Source organism: Hyperolius riggenbachi, chromosome 7 (assembly GCF_040937935.1).
Source record: "Hyperolius riggenbachi isolate aHypRig1 chromosome 7, aHypRig1.pri, whole genome shotgun sequence".
Taxonomy (NCBI): Eukaryota; Metazoa; Chordata; class Amphibia; order Anura; family Hyperoliidae; genus Hyperolius; species Hyperolius riggenbachi.
The window spans coordinates 133711221-133734871 of NC_090652.1; the positions used below are offsets into that span (position 1 = coordinate 133711221).

Sequence of the window (23651 nt, forward strand, 5' to 3'; positions counted from 1 at the left end):
TCAGTATCTGCAAAAGATCTGTTCCTGCCAAAGATCCGTTCCTGCAAATTGCATTCATAGTCTATGATATCTGCAGATCATCATACACAACTTATTTAACTGACATTCATCTGTTGATCTGAAAATCCATCCTGGTGGATCTGATCTGCAGGTGACTATCTGTTAAACAAGGTGTGTATGATGATCTGCAGATATCATAGACTATGAATGCAATTTGCAGGAACGGATCTTTGGCAGGAACAGATCTTTTGCAGATTCTGATCTTTTGTGTCTGTACAGCATCTGTGTGTGCAGCATCTTGCAAAGATTTCTATCTGATGGGAAGTTCAGCTCCATAGAAAAGACTGTGAAGGTATGGCTCTCATACTACATGAAGGGTGGTAAGATTGGTCTGTGATCTTTCAGTTTCCAAAGACTATAGTCTGATGTGTGTATGAGCCTTTAGTCTTAAAGGACAACTGAAGCGAGAGGGATATAGAGGCTGCCATATTTATTACCCTTTAAGCAATACCAGTTGCCTAGCTGTCCTGCTTAACCACTACCTCTAACACTTTTTGCCACAGACCCTGAACAAGCATGCAGCAGATCTGACATTATTGTCAGATATGACAAGATTAGCTGCATGCTTGTTTCTGGTGTGATTCAGACACTACTGCAGCCCAAGAGATCAGCAGGATGCCAGGCAACTGGTATTGTTTAACAGGAAAAAAAACATAGCAGCCTCCATGTGTCTCTTACTTTAGTTGTTCTTTAACAAAATGTAATTAGGTTCAATGGCCCATATGCAATGAACTTTTCTCCCGAATTCCCTCCTGTCTTCTCTACTAAGTGACTTTCCAGTATTTTGCGCTTTAAAAAGTGCCAAAAAGTAGCTAAAAAGAAATATTAAACTTCTTTTCAGTATTTTCTTGCTGCTGTTTGCTTGAAATCTATTTTATTGAAGAGGTGTGAACAGATCTCTTAGGAGAAAACTCAGGAGAAAAGTTTATTGAATAGGGGCCAATGGGTTTGATGCAGATTACGCTGGTAAAGTTGCCAGGTGCAGCTGCACAGCAATTTACCGGTACTAACACTGCGATCACACCATCCGTTAACGCCGCACATGTTGCCGGGTTAACCCATGCATTGTATTGGTAACGCACATTACGCTGCTTGTTACCATAGCAACATGCGCAGCACTAATGGGTTAACGGGCGGTGTTCTAGCAACATTAGAACCAGTAAAATTGCCATGTGCTGCCTGTGCACGGCAACTTCACCAGTGTGTAGTGCATCAGGCCCAATGTGTTTATTGAATCTACCTCTAATCTATATAAAACATCCGGTAGCTTTTATGGTTATCCAGGAGTCATCACACTTTTCAGATACAATTCAGAAGCTCTTCAATGTAATCATGAAAGCTTCCACTCACCTTGTCTAACATCTGTACATGATATTTGATTCTGTCATGTGGCCTGTTGTAAAAGAGCTTAGCTTTGATACTAATAATAGATTAGGTACGGTATGTTAGGATGCTTGCAGTGAGACAACATGCTTACGTTACATACTTGTGCACTGAGTAAATACAATATACCTCCTTCTTTAGCTTCCATAGTGCTGAGCATAGTTCGGAGCTCTAGTAGCAGTTATTTCCCATGCTCCATGTAATTTGTGTAACTTCTGTTAGTCCAGGTTGACTACTCGTCCCCTTCTTTAGGATAGAACCATGCAGCTCAAACTGGTTGTAAGTCCTAACAGGAGTGTATGTCTGGTGAACAACTGCAGAAGTAATTGGTCAAGCTAGCTAAGACACTGGTTACATTGTCTGTATGTGTGTGAGGGTACCTGCAAAGCATGTAATGCTGGCCGATCTTGAAAGAGAACCTGTACTGAGTAAAATTATTTAAAATAAACACATGAGGTAACTTCAATTGAACATTACATAGTTGTCTTGCCATCATTTCCTCTCAGAAGCTCACCATTTTCTTCTGACAATGATTCCTTCCAGTTCTGACAACATTTTGTCAGAACTGAAATATATCAGTTGCTCTCAGTTATATATCAGTTGCTGTCAGTTACATCTGAGAGGAGAACTGATGTGTCCATGTTTCCCTATGGCTCAAGTGGGCGATGTTACAGTTTAACTGTGTGCTGACCAGAAGCTGTTATGGTGTAATTGCCATTTTCAAAATGGAGGACAGAGAATTCCCTTGATCACAGTGGACAAACAGGACGCAGGAGAGGAGAAAGAGATTGAGGAGTAGACTACATGGGAGGTACGTATGACCGGTGTATGTTTATTTTCACTTTTAATTTTCAGTACAGGTTTTCTTGAAGACAGGTTTTTGAAACATGTAGCTACAAGATCCTAAGTCCATTTTTTTAGAAGACCTATTTTTCCACTTATGCTTCCAATATAATTATGGATTAATTTGGGAGTCTGGCCAAAGGTTTTTAGGTGGAGTAGAAAAGGCTTACATCTATTTTTCTGTCTCTGTTGAGGTTTCCCTCACTTCCTGTGACTGTTCATAATGAGACAAAAGTGAATTCCAGAATGTTACAATTGTTACCATGACAGAATGTTCCCACAGGGGTACATGTGACATCTGTAAAAGATGGAATTTTCTATTCCATGGGGAATTTCCTGTATTGTCATTAAGGGGGGCAGGGGATTTCTTTAGCACCAACACACCAACACACCAAACACAGCACCAACAATCTGGAAGACTTTACTCTTTCTTACCATAGTCATATGCCCATTATTGTCTAGGGCCAATTTTAAAGGGAAGCCAAATAAACATATCTGTATGTTTTTTGGACTTGAGAGGAAATCTGAGTGCCCGGAGTACCCACGCAGACATGGGGAGAACATACAAACTCTTTGCAGACAATGCCTGGCCGGGATTCAAATCAAGGACCCAGCGCTGCAAGGCGAGAGCACTAAACACTACACCACCGTGCTGCACAAATTGCAGTTACTGTGCAGGCAACCACTACATCGGCTGTCACCTGCTCAAATGTCCAGCTACAAATTAAGCACCATACCAATTGCCAATGCTAAAAGCTTACTGCATGAGTCCAGCAATTCCATGGGAGCAGGTAACTCTATATGAATAAGCCCTTAGCCTTACTTTTTTCTTTACAACTGATCGTTATTATTGAATTTTTGTAAAATTGGATCATTTTATTGTATGTTGAGCCACCTAGACTTATGTGAATTCACCCATGATCGGAGGCATTTATAACATGGTGCTTTTAGCGTGGACTGTTGATATGGCCCTTAATTTGTGCCTTACTAACTTCATTGGATTAGACATATTTGCAGATTGAACTATTTCAGACATATTAGAATATGGAGGTTTAAACATTCAGTCAACTTAGTTGTATATAAGGTTTAGCGGTCATCACCAGAATGGCTTGTAAGTGTAGCACAGTGTAATTGCTGTAAATGTAAGTAACTTTGTTTAGCTGCTCCCATGTAATAGCATTGCTTATTGATGTTAATGCAGAGCTTCTGTTTGATTTCAAGGTGCGTTTGTACTTTTTTGGGGGGGCTCAGCGCACCTCTGATTGGTAGCCATTTGGAGGTGGCCTTGTGATGCGCTGATCCACCTTTGCGCAACAGTGTAGTTGCTATTTGTAAAAATGTGTTTTTTCTTTTCTTTGTTTCACTTTGATATTGAAACCCAAGCCTGTAGTGTGAAGAAGTCAACCAGATATGCTGATTGATAATTCTCACGACTTCCATAGTATCACATAAACGTCAGCAGTCTTCTATAATTATATTATTATTTATACAGCACTAACCCACAAAGTGCTTTACAAAAGTCATTGAAGAACGAGCATCACTATATTTACTGGTGTAATTCATTGAACAGAAATTTGATTAGAAGTCCATTAGTAGAAAGTCATTGGGGGATTTCCAGAAGGGGAGAGCAGTGAGGTGAAGCCATGTTCGCTGAAGACAGCCAGTCATGCAGAGAAGCTCCATTAATTTAAATTACACTGCTGCACATAACTGGATGTTTGACATAAGCACCCTTGCTTTTCACTCTTCATCTCATTTTACTCAGCTGGTCCTATTTTGACATAGTTCAGGGACACATTAACGTGTAGTATTTGTAAAACACTACATTTATTAACAGGGATTTAGCTGTTGGAAAATCCATTTTATGTGTTTCCTTACATCATGGAATAGTGATATATTTATGAATGTTACAGCAGCACACAAGATCCAACAGGCAGTTTAGGCTTCATGTTTGCTTGAAAACGCTGAGCACAGCCTCGCGTAAGCGATGGCAATGACACATTATCACTGTCACTTAACATTTGCCGTTTCTTTTAGAGCACATTCATCAACAGACCAGCTCTAGGCATTTTGCCTCCCGAGAATTTCACTGAGAAACTGGAGGAGTCCTTGTTATCTGTAAGTACGCAAGGTCATTTGTCATCCATCACATCCACATGCAGTTGTGGAGAGGAAACTGCACTAAAAGTTCTGAATAAGGAGGATTACATTCACTGGCTAACTCGAGAGTCTGAAGCAGAATACACACTGGTAGATGCAGCCAGATGGATCAGGGATTGCCACCATCAAACAATCGTTTCCTCAATCCATCTGGCCGCTTCTGCACTCATCATTTGCACCGGCAGATATCAGCGATCGTGTAAACGATCATTTATATGATTATTATTATTATTGATTTATAAAGCGCCAACATATTCCGGGGCGCTGTACAAAGTAAGAAACAAACATGGAGTACATAATAATACAGACAATGGTGTACACCAATATACAAGATACATAATTAGTGACAAAATACAAAGAATGATACAAAATACAAATTATAGAATTGGTAATGACAGTGATAAAATTAACATGATGAATAAAATGTATAATGGTTACCAAAACACAAAAGGGGGAGAGAGCCCTGCCCTTGCGAGCTTACAATCTAAAGGTGATTGCACCGAATAAACCAGGGCTGTGGAGTCGGTCCAAAAATCCACCGACTCCTCAGTTTAGGATTCCACCGACTCCGACTCCACGACTCCGACTCCTCTAATTTGCATATTACAATTTTGTTGATTAAAAGTATGTAACATGAAATTCGTCTCTTAACTGCCAACGCTTAGGAATTTTACAAGACAACTGAAGCGAGAAGGATATGTAGACTACTATATTTATTCCCTTTAGACTAAAACTACAACAACAACAACAACAAATAACATTTGTAAAGCGCTTTTCTCCCGTGGGACTCAAAGCGCATAAGCATGGCTCCGACCATCGTGGTACAGGGGAAGAATTTTATAAATCTGGAAATGCCAGGCTAAACAGGTGGCTTTTCAGTCTGGATTTGAATAGCTCCAGGGATGGTGCTGTCTTTACTGGGTGTGGTAGGGAGTTCCAAAGAGTAGGGGCAGCATGACAGAAGGCTCTGTCTCCAGATTTTTTGAGGTGCACTCTGGGAGTGACCAAGTTTATAGAACTTGCTGATCTGAGGTTGTGAGAGGTGTGGTGCAGCTTCAGCAAGTCCTTCATGTATCCAGGGCCCAGATTGTGCAGGGATTTGAATGTCAGCAGTCCAATCTTGAAGAGTATTCTCCATTCTACTGGTAGCCAGTGCAGTGAGCGAAGGATCGGTGTAATGTGACAGTGGCGAGGCTGGTTTGTTAGCAATCTGGCAGCAGCATTCTGCACTAATTGCAGGCGACGCAAGTCTTTTTTGGGGAGGCCAGCATAAAGGGCATTGCAGTAGTCCAGCCGTGATGTGATGAAGGCGTGGACTAGGGTTTGAAGATCCTCTGGGGGAATCAGATGTTTAATCTTTGCAATGTTCTTCAGATGAAAGAAGGAAGATTTAACTACAGATGAAATTTGGTTTCTGAAACTCAATTCCCCATCGATTAGTACGCCAAGGCTGCGCACAAGGTTGGAGCTGTTTATGTCTGAATTCCCAATCCTGATTGGTGTTGCTTTAGGATAGAGCTGTTTTGATGGCGAGCACTGGCTTTGGACAAACAGGACCTCAGTTTTGTCAGCATTCAGTTTCAACCAGTTATCATTCATCCATGCCTGAAGCTCAGCTAAGCAAGAGTTTATTTTTGGGGTAGGGTCTGTTCCACCAGGTTTGAAGGACAGGTATAGCTGTGTGTCATCGGCGTAGCAGTGGTATGTCAGGCCATGTCGTTGGATAAGTGTACCGAGTGGCAACATGTAGATTGCAAACAGCAGAGGGGATAGGATTGATCCTTGTGGCACTCCGAATTGTAGAGGTGCAGGTTTGGACATTATAGGTCCTAGGGATACTCTCTGTGTTCTGTCAGTCAGGAATGATCTGAACCACTGGAGGACTGATCCACTGATGCCACAGTACTCCTGCAGTCTGTTAAGCAGGATTTCATGGTCAACTGTATCAAAAGCAGCTGAGAGATCCAACAGGATTAGGATGGAGCATTCCCCTCTGTCCCTTGCCATGAGCAGATCGTTGCAGACTTGGATGAGGGCTGTTTCACAGCTGTGGTGTTTCTTAAAGCCAGATTGTAGAGGGTCCAGGATGTTGTTTACTGACAGCCTGGTTTCAAGTTGCAGATAGACAGCCTTTTCAATAACTTTACCTAAGAAGGGGAGGTTGGAGACAGGTCTGTAGCTGCTCATAGCATCTGGATCCATGGAAGGTTTTTTGAGAAGGGGCTTGATGATTCCTTCTTTTAGAGAGGTAGGAAACCTCCCTGCTTGCAGAGAGCAATTTACTATTTTGTGAAATGCTGGACCAAGCAGGTCAGGGCATTTCAGCATATGTTTAGTTGGTCCAGGGTCCAGGTCGCAGGTTGTCTGGTGGAGACGACAGAGGGTGTCTGAGATCTCTTCCTCACTAATACTTTTGAAATCAGTCCAGGGTGTTAGGTTGTTTTTGCAGCTATTTCCATTAGTTGCATGAGTCTTGGGTGCTGTGGACTGAATGAGAGACCGAATAGAAGATACTTTGTCAGCAAAGTAGCAGGCAAATTTCTCACATAGCTCCTTTGAGGGAGTTATAGTGGGTTTTAGACAGGATGGATTACATAGTCTATCAACTGTGCGGAATAGTTGGGCTGGTCTGTTGGCGGCCTTTGCGATCTCCTGTGATAGGTAGTCCTTGGTAAGAGTACTTGTAAAAGGTACAAACCGGAACAAAGAACATCTATCAGGCCCTAGGCAATGTAAGTGTGGGTACATGTAAGAATGATGTGCAGGTACTCTGCAGGGGAATGAGGAGATTCTTCCTCTATTACACATTCTTCATGCACAATCTGAACAAGGTTTATGGGTGACAGACAACACCTCTGTGTTCAATGTGCACAGCATTCTCAGTGGATTCCCTGCAGCTCTGTGGGGAGAGCATATGTAGAGTATAGTACTACTGTGTAACAAAGTAAACCTGAGACAGATGAAATTAAAGTTTTATACATACCTGGGGCTTCCTCCAGCCGCCTTCAGGATAATCAGTCCCTCGTTGTCCTCCTCCACCACCTGGATCTTCTGCTATGAGTCCAGGTACTTGAGCCAGTCGGGCGTAGTGCGCATGCACACACTCCGCCGCCAGGAGCATACTACACCTGTGCAGCACTATTGCGCAGGTGCAGAATGTTCCTTGCTGTGGGAGCGGCATGCGGCCGGACAGCGCTGACTGGCTGAATTACCAGGACTCATAGCAGAAGATCCGGGTGGTGGAGGACAGCGAGGGACTGATTAGCCTGAAGGGGGCTGGAGGAAGCCCCAGGTATGTATAAAACTTTACTTTTCAGCCGTCTCAGGTACCCTTTAATTTGTAGTCACCAAACCAAATTTTAACAACATATCAAATTTTTTATTTCATCAGCAAAGGGAGTGCATACATTTGCATAAATCAGCATCAGTGCAGAATTATTTCCATCTCATTGACCATCTCTATTAGTGACACAGCTACACATCAGGCTTTATTCTTACAGCATAGATGTTATTTAGTATATATAAGAGATTCCTGTGTACACATCATATATACTGTACAGTCACAATCAGATATGTATATCTGACCTTAAAAATACGGGAACTGCTTTATTGAAGCAGCACAAGTAACTAATTTTGATTGGTTTATTTCATTTTTGTGGACTAAGCACAGCTATTACTGTATATATACTGTATTTATACATTATTTTTAATGACTATTATCTGAGAAATAGAACATTTTATCATATTTTCTATTTTAATTAGTTACAAATTCATTAGGAGTCGGAGTCGGTGCATTTTTTTTCCGACTCCGACTCCAGGCACCCAAAATTGCCCGACTCTCCGACTCCATGACTCCGACTCCACAGCCCTGGAATAAACACCAGTCAATAAGAATCGTATGGATCCTCGATGACTTAATCGAACCTGTCGGTCATTCAAAGACGAATGATCACTGCGGGTGGCGTGTATCAGTCAACATTGTTTAACAAATTTTCATTAAACAGTGTTGCTCGATATTGTGAAAAAAATCCTTTTGTCGTGCAAAATTTTTTAGGAAAAATCATTTGTTGGGTATGGGCCTTGAAAGTGTAAGCTTTCCATATTATAAATGTTTCCTTCAAACTCACATCCTGTATACTGGGCTTTAAGCCTGGTACACACATCACATTTTGATTGACCAATGGCTGCCTAATTTTACCAGCCCCATGTAGTATAAGGGCCAAGAGATTTGGCAAACTATGAACAGATAGTGTAAGTAAGCTTGCATGTAGCTAACTCAGGCCTCTTGCAAACTACATGCGATTCCGATTTCGATTTTTAATCGCTTTTCACATGCGATTCCGATTTTTAATCGGTACTGTATACTGCATTTTTTCTGCGTTTTTCTTTTGATAGCATCCAGGGAAAACCAGAATTGCAAATCGGATTTGCAGTGTGCAGGGGGCCTTAGGGCCCTTTTCCACTAGCAATCGCTAACGCTTGCGCTAAACGCCAGCGATTGTGATTCAGCAAGTCCCTCATGTTTTCTGCAATTGCACTGCATAGCAAAATCGTGGTAAAAATCGATCCGAGGCGCAATCACGCTTTGGTTAAAATCGAATTGTGGTAGTGGAAAATACATACCGCGATTCCTATGTTATTTAGCAAACCCTAGCGATTTGCGATTTAGCACCTCAAATGCTCCTAGAGGGATAGGGACCTTAAGCTGATTCACCGTCACAGCGCCGTATATCTCGCAGCCTCACATGACGGAACTTGTGAAAACAAATTCAAAGAACTTAGAAACCGAAGCCACCTGACTCTAACTATAGTGACTGTTGTTGGATACTTTTCGGTGTATTAATAATTGGGCTGACTGAACGATAAGAATGTGTGCAACATCCCCTTGATGTGGCTGTATGCTTTATGATTTTATCCATCTTTTTTCACAAACTATAAACCTGCAAAATGACGCCTCTGAAGACGTGACCTTGTTGTGGGCCGCAAATTGTGCGTTAGGTGATTTATGCTTGACAATCGTGTAATAAGGACTATTTTATGCCATGTCATATGTGACCACTGATTAGTGTATTTAAAAGTGATGTTTTACGTCTGAACTTGTTTTCTTGTTTTTCTACTGTATACCAAATTAGAGGGGTGGCGACCTTTTGAGATCACTGTGATTTATATAAGCTTAGAAGTGGTAAAATTGGATGCGTGGATGCACCCTAAAGGCCCATACATGGTACAATTTTTTTTTTTTAATTTTGATTAGATGATTTAGTTCGATTATTCCGTTAGATCAAATATAACGATTTTTCCAGCATGTCTGATCGTATTTTTATAGAAAAAGACCGGATACGATTCGATCGATTTTCCCGAAAATATGGGAAAAGCAAATGTTTTTAATGTACCGTGTATGGGTGCCATTAAGGGGCCCATTAACAGTGCAATATTTTCCACAGAATTGATCATTCGATAGGGTTTTTACAATCAAATTATACAGAAAATTATGCATGTGGAGAAAATCGATGTGAAACGATTCTATGGTGGAATACAGAATTTTGTCATTCGCAATGTTGGATTTTTTGACTGTATCTGAAGAGAGAAGGTACCCTAATCAGCCGGTTTATAGGAATAATTGATAATTACCATCCAATTACTTACAACCCCACAAATTTGATCGATTGATTGCATCTGAGTAAAATATACCATTAACTACCTTTAGTCATTCATGTTTACGGTATATATACACACATCAGAAGGAGCTGTAGATTGTTTTGCTAATACAGATCAGTGTCATTAATGCTCAGCCTCTAAAATGTGTATTTTACATTTTGTTTTTCTTTTAGATTGCACCAAAGGGACTGAAGCAAACCATTACAATGTCCTGTGGATCATGTTCAAATGAAAATGCTTTTAAACTGATATTTATGTGGTACAGAGTAAGTGCAAATTTCTGAAGTGGATTGTAATTACACATTGCCATTTAAAGGACTTTCGAGGCGAAATTAAAAATCTATTTTTTACTCACCTGGGGCTTCTTCCAGCCCCTCGCAGCAGCCTCAGTTTCTCACCACAGGGTGTCCCCGCTGGCCGCCTGCAATAATGGCGACCGTCCGGCAGGGTCGGCACTTCTGCGCGTGCCGGAGTGTCCACGTCATCTACCACGTACTGCGCCTGCACAGAAGAGCAGACCCTGCCGGCAGTTTGCCATCATTGCAAGCGGTCAGCGGGGACACCGAGAACCACCGGAGCAGCGTCAGGGGACTGAGACTGCTGCGAGGGGCTGGATGAAGCCCCAGGGGAGTAAAAATAGATTTTTTTTAACTTCGCCTCGGAAGTCCTTTAAGGAAAAACTGAGTTTGTGAGACAAGACTTCCGAACACTTCTCAGGGTTCACAATGAGCCGTACAGAAACGTTTCAGATCTTTCGAAAAGTACATCTCTGTTATAGCATCCTTGATTTCCTTTATTAAAAATGTTAATTTAATATAAAGGGTTTACTGTGCATTTTGTTTGTGACGTGTATCCCTTCAGCTGAAACGCCTTCCCAAGTTGAAAGGTACAGCAGACAAGCCTGGAGTTCACAGCCCAGCTGCCAGAACATCATGTAGTATAAACCTAGCTGTTAAAAAATCCTGTAAATATCCATTTTGCTTTAAAGCACAACTGAAGTGACAGGGATGTTGCTGTCATATGTATTTCCTCTTAAACAATGCAGATTGCCTGGCTGTCCTGCTGATCTTTTGCCGCTTATACTTTTAGCTTTAGACCCTGAAAATGCATACAGATCAGGTGTTCTGACTGAAGACTAGACTAGAATAGCCACATGGTTGTTTCACATATGTGTTCCAGCAATACTGCAGCCAGGAAGATCAGCAGGATGCCAGGCAACTGGTATTGTTTATAAGGAAATAAATATGGCCGCCTCCATATTCATTAACACATGAGTGATAGTGATGAACCTGGCTTCTGGTTCTAAAAACCCTTAGTGGCAGCAGCCATTGCTGAGGCATTTATGATGTGACCATGGTAATTTGGGGAGATGGGAAGGTCATGCAACAGCAAAAGCCTTTTAGCATTAATAGTGGTAAAAAAAAACCTCTTTGTGGAGGAAGAAGAAATGTCTACGGACTTTTGATAAAGAACCCGGCACTACGTTCCATAATTAAGCTGGAGAACATGCTTACCTTCAGGATTATATCCCCATTCTAAATGGATCTCACGGGCGTACGAGAGATAACGGCACTGGAGACTTGGGCGCAGGATTCAGCCGATATACGGCTGCTCCTGCTGCCGCACAAGTCCCGGCCGTATTAAATACTATTCCCCCTCCAGGCCGCCATGGATAGTGGGGAATAAAACAATTCGGCTTTCAGCAATTGCTGGAAGCCGAATTATTATGTTTTAAAAGTAACTTCAGCTCCGTCTTCTGACAGCGCTGAAGTTACTCCCTGTGCCTGCTATAGCCTATTAACTCCTATTACAGCCTATGGTGGCGCCAGCTGCGCCCAAATCTCATGCGCTGGTTTCATGGAGAGTCGTTACAGTACCAGACCTGGTTCCGACTCGAATTAAAATTAAGAGTCTCACTAAAGTAAAACTAAAATGTGTGTGCATTAAAAATGCAGATTCCCTATTCATAGTTAGATAGTATTGTTGGCGTTTGAATTTGGGATCCTGCATTCATAAACCCACATTTTGCTGAACACAGCACTTCAGCACCCGACATCATCACTCCGATGCTTTCTCTGTCCAAGCTGGAAGAAGAAAGCATCACAGTCACATGAAGCATGGTGTGAGTGACCTTTCCGTGACCTTGTCCACTAGCATAAGTGCAGAAGTGCGGTGTTCAGCATTATTCAGGTTTACGAATGTAGGATCCCAAATTCAAATACCAACTCTTAGACATTATGTGGTTGCCACCTAGGATATATGATGACTAAAGAGGGTATTTTTTCTGACGTGCTTTTGGGAGGGCCATGTAATCACAGCCTTGAGGTAGATCCACGGGTTGGACAACTTTGTGATTACCCATTTGCCACTTTCTCTTTTATCAACCTAGCCTAAACTGAGATACTGCCACTTGCTGTAAAGAGCTTTTTCAAGCAAAACTGCAGGTCTCCAGAACAGCGGTGAGTTACCACAGTGATTATACCTCTAGTAGAGGAAGCTGGCAGCATTTCAACACAGTACTGCACCCCCACCTCCCAAACAAAGTACTGCTAATTTGAAATAATTTTGCACAAAAATTGGCGGAAAATGACCCGCAATCGCCCGTGTGAACCAGCCCTCAATAAGCAAAGATTTGTCCTACAGACAGTATATTTGTTACATCCAAATAGCAGCCAGTGCGCAGTTATTTGTTGATGAATCTATTCTGTCATTTTTTAAAATGACTGATGAAGTAGATGGTACTCTCTGAAGTGAAACTCCTGAACATTCTCCTCCCGTGTTTCTGGTAGATGAGCACGTGACTCTTTCGAGATATTAAGTTGCCAGATGGGATTTAATGAATACCGTAACAAAGCTTTTTGTTGTGTGGTTGTACCTCACTGTGAATAATGACTGTGTTTCAGAACAAAGAAAGAGGTCCTAGCCGTGCCACGAAAGAAGAGCTGGAAACCTGCATGATTAACCAGGTAAATTGCATTAATAAAATGTGTTAAAAGATATTAACATTTCCTAACTTATTAAAACCTGTTAGTCAACTGGGTTTGGATTGAGTGGGGATGCATTAGAACCGGATTGTCCATTCGTTGGCCACTGGCTTCCAACTCCATTTATAGCCAGATTTTATTTCATCCACCCACTGCTTCAGACTGGTTTTTGTGAGTTGGTACAGTGAGCAGGAACATGTGCTTTCTCAACTCCTGCTTGGTTTGTCAGTTAAAGAGGAACGTTAATGAAACGGGGGGGAATCAATACATTCCAAAGTGAGAAAAGAGATTGATATTCGTCATGTAATTTTTTCATATTTTTTGACCCACAATCAGCCTGCACGTAATCATCTTTTCTACTGGCAGACATGAAAACGCAGACAGCACCAACTGCCATTATCTAGAACCACACCCCCAAACAATGGGATAGGCTAAAAGGTTTTTTTTTATAGATATGCATATGCACAGAGGGAGATACTGGTTGCTTGGCAGTTGGAAATTATTCCCCACAACGCAACAAGACTCCAACAGTGTGATGTCAGGACCTAGGTCCTGACATCACACTGTGGGAGGGGTTTCACCACCATATCAGCCATACAGACCCTCCTGATGATCTATTTGAGAAAAGGTAAACATTTCTCATGGGAAAAGGGGTATCAGCTACTGGTTGGGATAAGGTTCAATGCTTGGTTACAGTTCCTCTTTAAGTTGGCAAGCAGGGACATCACAATGCTAGGAAAAGTGCCTGCTGCATAATCGGTCCCAGTCAGCTGTGAAAGCAAGTTTGGTTATAGCTATAGACACAAAGGGCTCGATCTTGTGTCTATCCCTGGTGCTAACCCAGTTAGAGACTTTAGGCGTGATAACCATTGCACCGCGTTGGTGAAAAGCCAGTTTAGGCGTGATAAGTTCAGGGCTGTGGAGTCGGAGTTGTGGAGTCGGGCAATTTTGGGTGCCTGGAGTCGGAGTCAGAAAAAAATGCTCCGACTCCTAATGAATTTGTAACTGTAATTAAAATAGAAAATATGATAAAATGTTCTATTTCTCAGATAATAGTCATTAAAAATAATGTATATATACAGTATATATACAGTAATAGCTGTGCTTAGTCCACAAAAATGAAATAAACCAATCAAAATTAGTTACTTGTGCTGCTTCAATAAAGCAGTCCCCGTATTTTTAAGGTCAGATATACATATCTGATTGTGACTGTATATATGATGTGTACACAGGAATCTCTTATATATACTAAATAAAATCTATGCTGTAAGAATAAAGCCTGATGTGTAGCTGTGTCACTAATAGAGATGGTCAAATAGATGGAAATAATTCTGCATTGATGCTGATTTATGCAAATGTATGCACTCCCTTTGCTGATGAAATCAAATAATTTGATATGTTGTTAAAATTTGGTTTGGTGACTACAAATTAAAGGGTAACTGAGACGGATGAAAAGTAAAGTTTTATACATACCTGGGGCTTCCTCCAGCCCCCTTCAGGCTAATCAGTCCCTTGCTGTCCTCCACCACCCGGATCTTCTGCTATGAGTCCTGGTACTTCAGCCAGTCAGCGCTGTCTGGCCGCATGCCGCTCCCACAGCCAGGAACATTCTGCACCTGCGCAATAGTGCTGCACAGGTGTAGTATGCTCCTGGCGGCGGAGTGTGTGGTGGAGGAGGACAACGAGGGACTGATTATCCTGAAGGCGGCTGGAGGAAGCCCCAGGTATGTATAAAACTTTAATTTCATCTGTCTCAGGTTTACTTTGTTACACAGTAGTACTATACTCTACATATGCACTCCCCACAGAGCTGCAGGGAATCCACTGAGAATGCTGTGCACATTGAACACAGAGGTGTTGTCTGTTTACAATCTCATTCCCCTGCAGAGTACCTGCACATCATTCTTACATGTACCCACACTTACATTGCCTAGGGCCTGATAGATGTTCTTTGTTCCGGTTTGTACCTTTACTACTCTTACCAAGGACTAGTTTTAGTCTAAAGGGAATAAATATAGTAGTCTACATATCCTTCTCACTTCAGTTGTCTTGTAAAATTCCTAAGCGTTGGCAGTTAAGAGACGAATTTCATGTTACATACTTTTAATCAACAGAATTGTAATATGCAAATTAGAGGAGTCGGAGTCGGTGGAATCCTAAACTGAGGAGTCGGTGGATTTTTGGACCGACTCCACAGCCCTGGATAAGTTTAGGCGTGATAAGTTTAGATAAGTTTAGATCGCGCGCAAAGTCCCGTGCGCAAAGCAGTGCGAAGTGCACCAGACTTTGCTAGCGCAAAACTTTTGATCAGCTGTGCACTGCAGTGCTAACCCAGTTGGTGCTATAGTTATCAAGCCTAAACTTATCACACCTAAACTTATCACACCTAAATTTATCACGCCTAAACTTATCACACCTAAACTTATCACGCCTAAACTGAGTTTAGGCGTGATAAAGGGCTTTTCACCAGCGTGCTAACTGTTAGCACCGCTTTGTGAATCAAGCCCAAACTCTGCACGTTGTTTGGGATACAAATGTTTCATAGATACATTATGGGTGCAAGTCAGGTAAACAGACCTCTTTGGTCCTCATGAGCGCTATCCTGAAAGGTAGCCATTGTCCAAAGAGCAGGGCCGGGCCGAGGCATTGGCTGGAGAGGCTCCAGCCTCAGAGCGCAGTGTAGTAGGGGGCGCACAATTCATTTAGCTGTCATTCCTTATTGTGTTTGAAGCAGAAAGAAATAAGAAAAGGGGATACATAGCAGTGACTGCAAGCCAGATAACTAGATATTAAGGTGTTGGGAAGGTTGTGGACCCTGTGGCCCTCTTAGTCTAATAGCAATCAGTGTGTGATGGCTGGGGTGGGAGGGATGGAGGGGCGCACTTTGGTGTCTCAGCCTTGGGTGCTGGAGGACCTTGTCCCAGCTCTGCCAAAGAGGATTGACAGGCTTGGATTACATCATCATTCTAGGTTTTTTTGTCCTTTGTGTCAGTGTCATTACCCTCACTAACTATTGCTGCTCATTTAAAACAAGAAAAATAGGCGAGCATACATAATTGGGCAATTAATATTGCTTGTAACATATATTTGATGGGGGAAAAGGGTCCCAGACCCAATTAAAGCATATACACAAGAAAAAGAAAAAGGAACCCCTCTACAGGATCTTCTCAAAAAATTAGCATATTGTGATAAAGTTCATTATTTTCTGGAATGTACTGATAAACATTAGACTTTCATATATTTTAGATTCAAATACACACAACTGAAGTAGTTCAAGCCTTTTATTGTTTTAATATTGATGATTTTGGCATACAGCTCATGAAAACCCAAATTTCCTATCTCAAAAAATTAGCATATTTCATCCGACCAATAAAAGAAAAGTGTTTTTAAAACAAAAAAAAGTCAACCTTCAAATAATTATGTTCAGTTATGCACTCAATACTTGGTCGGGAATCCTTTTGCAGAAATGACTGCTTCAATGCGGCGTGGCATGGAGGCAATCAGTCTGTGGCCCTGCTCAGGTGTTATGGAGGCCCAGGATGCTTCGATAGCGGCCTTAAGCTCATCCGGAGTGTTGGGTCTTGCGTCTCTCAACTTTCTCTTCACAATATCCCACAGATTCTCTATGGGGTTCAGGTCAGGAGAGTTGGCAGGCCAATTGAGCACAGTAATACCATGGACAGTAAACCATTTACCAGTGGTTTTGGCACTGTGAGCAGGTGCCAGGTCGTGCTGAAAAATGAAATCTTCATCTCCATAAAGCTTTTCAGCAGATGGAAGCTTGAACCCACTTTTGAACCAGAAACAGCGGCAGAAGCGCCTGACCTGGGCTACAGAGAAGCAGCACTAGACTGTTGCTCAGTGGTCCAAAGTACTTTTTTTGAATGAAAGCAACATTTGCATGTCATTCGGAAATCAAGGTGTCAGAGTCTGGAGGAAGACTGGGGAGAGGGAAATGCCAAAATGCCTGAAGTCCAGTGTCAAGTACCCACAGTCAGTGATGGTCTGGGGTGCCGTGTCAGCTGCTGGTGTTGGTCCACTGTGTTTTATCAAGGGCAGAGTCAATGCAGCTAGCTATCAGGAGATTTTGGAGCACTTCATGCTTCCATCTGCTGAAAAGCTTTATGGAGATGAAGATTTCATTTTTCAGCATGACCTGGCACCTGCTCACAGTGCCAAAACCACTGGTAAATGGTATACTGACCATGGTATTACTGTGCTCAATTGGCCTGACAACTCTCCTGACCTGAACCCCATAGAGAATCTGTGGGATATTGTGAAGAGAAAGTTGAGAGACGCAAGACCCAACACTCTGGAGGAGCTTAAGGCCGCTATCGAAGCATCCTGGGCCTCCATAACACCTGATCCGTGCCACAGGCGGATTGCCTCCATGAAACGCCGCATTGAAGCAGTCATTTTTGCAAAAGGATTCCCAACCAAGTATTGAGTGCATAACTGAACATAATTATTTGAAGGTTGACTTTTTTTGTTTTAAAAACACTTTTCTTTTATTGGTCGGATGAAATATGCTAATTTTTTGAGATAGGAATTTTGGGTTTTCATGAGCTGTATGCTAAAATCATCAATATTAAAACAATAAAAGGCTTGAACTACTTCAGTTGTGTGTATTTGAATCTAAAATATATGAAAGTCTAATGTTTATCAGTACATTACAATAAATAATGAACTTTATCACAATATGCTAATTTTTTGAGAAGATCCTGTATATATAAATTATCAATGAGCACTGATTGGACCAGGACACCGGGGAAGTCACACTATGCATCAAGAGAAGCGCACTGATATATATAGAAAGATTGCTGTACCTATAAAAATACCTAACTGGTACTAGAATGAAAAAAGGTGCTAGTAGTATTGAATCCATCAATCAATGAACAGTACATTACAGGAGTCATAAAGTGCATAAACGTGCATAATACATAGGAGCAATTGCTCATCAACCAATAAAGTGCCTAGTGCTAATAATGGTGAATTATCAGTGTAAACAATTATGTGATACCAAGACTTGTGTGACTCAGTATTTAATCTAACCCATTTTATTTAAACTGCATTACTCCTTAATACTGAGCTGACTTTTTCACATGTCGTTTTGAGAGGGACGCACTATTTGGAAATTATTTTATCCTATTGATTATACATTTTGCTGTGCCCTCCATTACCTGCGAGGTCAACCGCATAATTGTTATTATTGGGGCCTTATATAGGCATGGATACGGCTTGCTTTGTTTTAGATGATTTTAATTTTTAAATTTCGGCTTCAATAAAGATATATATTATACTTCCCTGGTGTCCTGGTCCAATCAGTGCTCATTGATAATTTATATATAGAGGGGTTGCTTTTTCTTTTTCTTAACTATTGCTGCTCAAACAGCAAGAAGTGAGGAATGGACAAAAATAAAGAGAGAGAGAGAGAGCACTGCCTGTTACTATTGCTTCCTTTCTCACTGGATTGCTTTCCTTAGTATGTGTGGTGTCACCAGAGAAGGTGAGAACTGAGGGCTGTACAACCCACACAGTGTTCATTTTACCACAAGTAAACTGAAGATTAAGGGTCGGTTCAGACAGGCGCTAAACTGACATTAAACAACAGTTGGTGCGCTAGCCGCTTGATTGCTGTCGGTACCGGCTTTTTTCCATTGTTAGCACAAATGCTGTACTTGATCCCATTGTTTCCTGTCATCTTATTTCATGTGCATCGGCTAAGCGTGGCTCCTCCGTGTCTCCCTGCGGGAGCCAAAATACGACTAATTTGCCGAACGTCGGGAAGCACCATTAAGGTTGCCACAAAATTTCTGCTCGCTAGCAGAATAGCATTTGAGTGAAACACTGCACTGCTGGTTCAGATGCCTGTCAGCCCTCAAGTATCTGACATAGACAGGGCTGGATTACATCTCAGGAGTCTATAAGAAACAGAAGTTCTGGCATCCTAAATTCAGCCCTGCAGAAATGTAGAAAGATCGGACCTGTCAGAAATGATCTATCGAACCATCTATCTGCCAAAATATCTCATGGTTACGGAAGCATCCAAGCCACTTTTAAATGCAAATACAGCATTTACTATACCTGCTTCCACTATAAGATATTTTAAACACTTTCAAGGCTTGTTCAAACTATAAGAGCTTTTTTGTTTTTTAAAGGCTCTTGCTAATGTTATCCTTTGTGTGTGTTCTCATTGGAGAAATGAAATTTTGTAAATATCCCCCATAGCATTGCACTAGCAAGAGCTTTTAAAATCTCTTGCGCTTAAAAAGTTCTTGCAGTGTGAATCAGCCCTTAGGGCCTGTCTCCACTCATCAGTTTTTCTGTGCATCGGTTTTTCTGCATGAGTTGTCTGACAATTGTATTGCTGTCAATTGTTTTTCTGCATGTGAAAAATGCATTCAAGTTTGAACTAGCCCATTGATTAACATTAGTTGCAATTTTCCTGTGCAGAAAATTCGCAGAAAAACTGAGGAGTAGAGACAGGCCCTAACTATGGAGAACGTCTCTAAACAGCTGGTAAAATCTCCTTTTCATCCTGCACAGCTCATGTCCTCTTGCCATTTGTACAGACCTAGGTGATAAAAAACTCATTTGCTAAGCCTCTACACTTTCTTTACATGTATTTACATGTTAATTAGGTCACCTCTAAGCATGATCATTTCTTTCCAAGTTTAATATGCAAACACTAGATTGCTGTGCAACCTTTAACTCCAACTAAAGCATAATGCTGGGAATACACGGTTCGTTTTTGCCTTCGTTTAAACCTTCGTTTCGATTGTGCCTTTTGTCCTTTTCGATCCCGAAATAATCAGTCATACGGTTAATATCACCACCCACGGTTTAGTTTTTTTTTCCGATTCTGATGGTTTCGTTTTTCCAATGATCGAAGGCTGCAAAGAAACGAAACGAAAATCCCTTTTTACAGGGACGGACTAGCAAAAACGAATGTATAATCGATCTGAACAGCCATCAAGCCTACCAATGGCTCGATTAGATGGATAAAGAGAGATGATATCAAACATGTTCGATCACTAGTCGTTCGTTTTTGGGGTCTATTAATCGAAACTATAATGAGATTATGACTATTTTCACATACGTTTTCAACACTCGATTCGTTTACCGAACGAATCGAAGGTTTAAACGAAGGCAAAAACGAACCGTGTATTCCCAGCATAAGAGTTATTGTTTTTTTGTAATACTACATCCTGGGAGTGGATAAAAAAGGGTCGGTAGTGTTGCCCTACTTCCTTATATGTGATGTGGCTATGAGGGCTTAATACTGTAGGTTAAGCCTAAAACAGTCTTGTGCTAGCACAGTGCACAACCAGTATAGTGTATTCATCACTGCACTGTTCGTAGGCTAATGTCAGTGTAATACCAAAGCACAGTATACAGCCACTATAGTGTACTCACCACTGCACTGTTCCTAGGCTAATGTCAATGTAATAACAAAGCACAGTATACAGCCACTATAGTGTACTCACCACTGCACTGTTCCTAGGCTAATGTCAGTGTAATAACAAAGCACAGTATACAGCCACTATAGTGTACTCACCACTGCACTGTTCCTAGGCTAATGTCAGTGTAATAACAAAGCACAGTATACAGCCACTATAGTGTACTCACCACTGCACTGTTCCTAGGCTAATGTCAGTGTAATAACAAAGCACAGTATACAGCCACTATAGTGTACTCACCACTGCACTGTTCCTAGGCTAATGTCAGTGTAATACCAAAGCACAGTATACAGCCACTATAGTGTACTCACCACTGCACTGTTCCTAGGCTAATGTCAGTGTAATAACAAAGCACAGTATACAGCCACTATAGTGTACTCACCACTGCACTGTTCCTAGGCTAATGTCAGTGTAATAACAAAGCACAGTATACAGCCACTATAGTGTACTCACCACTGCACTGTTCCTAGGCTAATGTCAGTGTAATACCAAAGCACAGTATACAGCCACTATAGTGTACTCACCACTGCACTGTTCCTAGGCTAATGTCAGTGTAATAACAAAGCACAGTATACAGCCACTATAGTGTACTCACCACTGCACTGTTCCTAGGTTAATGTCAGTGTAATAACAAAGCACAGTATACAGCCACTATAGTGTACTCACCACTGCACTGTTCCTAGGCTAATGTCAGTGTAATAACAAAGCACAGTATACAGCCACTATAGTGTACTCACCGCTGCACTGTTCCTAGGCTAATGTCAGTGTAATACCAAAGCACAGTATACAGCCACTATAGTGTACTCACCACTGCACTGTTCCTAGGCTAATGTCAGTGTAATAACAAAGCACAGTATACAGCCACTATAGTGTACTCACCACTGCACTGTTCCTAGGTTAATGTCAGTGTAATAACAAAGCACAGTATACAGCCACTATAGTGTACTCACCACTGCACTGTTCCTAGGCTAATGTCAGTGTAATAACAAAGCACAGTATACAGCCACTATAGTGTACTCACCGCTGCACTGTTCCTAGGCTAATGTCAGTGTAATAACAAAGCACAGTATACAGCCACTATAGTGTACTCACCACTGCACTGTTCCTAGGCTAATGTCAGTGTAATAACAAAGCACAGTATACAGCCACTATAGTGTACTCACCGCTGCACTGTTCCTAGGCTAATGTCAGTGTAATAACAAAGCACAGTATACAGCCACTATAGTGTACTCACCACTGCACTGTTCCTAGGCTAATGTCAGTGTAATACCAAAGCACAGTATACAGCCACTATAGTGTACTCGTCACTGCACTGTTTCTTGGCTAATGTCAGTGTAATACCTAAGCACAGGATACAGCTACTAATTTAGCCACACTTCCCTCATAGACACATAAATTACCCTAACCCAACATGTTTCAGCCCTCTCACAGGGGGGCTTCATCAGGAGCACAAATAAAGTCAAAAGGTGAAAACAATATACTGTGTCATGGTGCAAACAACGGCAAACATGAAATCAGCCAAAAAATACGCAAAATGTATTGCTGATATAAATGTAGTACACATGTTACTGAAAAAGCTATGTACTGTAAAATACTCTGTCTAAGGTAAACATCTTGTAGCATCATCTTGTGATAATTTCTTCTCGGTTTTGTGAGAAGGCAATCTTTTGTCTGTTTCAGGCAGTGAATTGAATTTGTAATGACTGTTCTTTTTCTTATCTAGTATCCAGGGTGTCCTGACTACAGCATTTTGTCCTTTATGGGTGGCTTTCATGGACGGACAATGGGTAAGAAAGAAATCTCAAATTCTTAAACCACATAATGTTGCCACCATCCACTGCGTTATTTTAACACATACATTTAGAATACATTTGAATGAATTCAAATTACTAAAATGGAATGAACAGCCCTGTGCTATTGCTGACTTTCTAGCTGTAATATTGTACTCTGCATTCACATTTTAGTCCTTCCCAGAGGAGTAATGTTATTCTAACATCTTGCAACCTGCGCTCGAGAGATAAGGAAAAGAAGATATTTGCTGATCTGTCCCCAATTATCGATTGCTTTTACCAGGGGATTATCGCTTTCAATACAGGAAAACAAAGCTTAGCTTGGATATTTGTAGAGAAAGCTAAAAGCTCTTATTTCCATTGATGCAATACTCCTTAGTGCAGACAGTGCCTTTGCAGTAAACTTAAGACAGCCGTCACAGGGTTAAACCTGCAGATACCCAGTGCTTCAACACAGATAGTGTTACCACAACCAAATATGAGACACTGGTTAGTATCCAAAACTTAATACACAATTTATTGGTACAAATGCCATAAGCAAGGTAAAGCACAAACTTACATTGTGGGTCCTGTATCACAGGGACCCAGACAAAATACAATTGCCCTAACCGGTTTCGGCTCTCTGCCGTCATCAGGTCCCTGAGAGCAGAGAGCCAAGCCTGGTTGGAGCAACTATAGAGTGGACATCTCCAGGTTTATTCAACTTTTACTGGTACTGAATAGTGAATAGTGCAGTAAAGCGATTGTATTTTGTCTGGGTCCCTGTAATACAGGACCCACGATGAGGGATATTGTCTCTTCCTGACCATGAATTGAACAGCAATGAAATGAAAGGTGTTCATACATAAATATGCATACAATGGCCTCAATTCACTAAGCTTAACTCCTGTCTTTAATAACGTTTCTAGAGTTGTCGCATGTAGTATTCAGGAAACATTTTACCTCAGGCAAACCTAAAGTTAACTCTTCTGTCTTTAAGTTAAGGTGAGATCGCTAAAGCTAACTCTTCAATCCTCAAAATAACTCCAGAATTTTGAAAATGACTACAGAGGAGGTAACTTAACTACACACAGTGAGAGAGTTATCTGATCTCTCCATTCCTTAAGTTACCTCCTGTGTAGTTATTTTCAGAATTCTGGAGTTATTTTAAGGATTGAAGAGTTAGCTTTAGAGATCTCACCTTAACTTGAAGACAGAAGAGTTAACTTTAGGTTTGCCTGAGGTAAAATGTTTCCTGAATACTACATGCTGTATCACCATGGTGATAACTCTAGAAACGTTATTAAAGACAGGAGATAAGCTTAGTGAATTGA

The 23651-nt window shown here is 41.3% G+C and overlaps 1 protein-coding gene across 2 annotated transcripts in view; it reads left to right on the forward strand.

Annotated features, from left to right (window-relative positions):
• ABAT (4-aminobutyrate aminotransferase) overlaps positions 1-23651 on the forward strand; it is a 211214-nt gene that overhangs the window by 162774 nt on the left and 24789 nt on the right. For both annotated transcript variants that reach the window (XM_068246831.1, XM_068246832.1), the window contains exons 7-10: positions 4324-4404; positions 10278-10370; positions 13008-13070; positions 22272-22335. In XM_068246831.1, coding sequence (XP_068102932.1) covers positions 4324-4404; positions 10278-10370; positions 13008-13070; positions 22272-22335 — 301 coding nt within the window. The remainder of the gene's footprint in view (positions 1-4323; positions 4405-10277; positions 10371-13007; positions 13071-22271; positions 22336-23651) is intronic.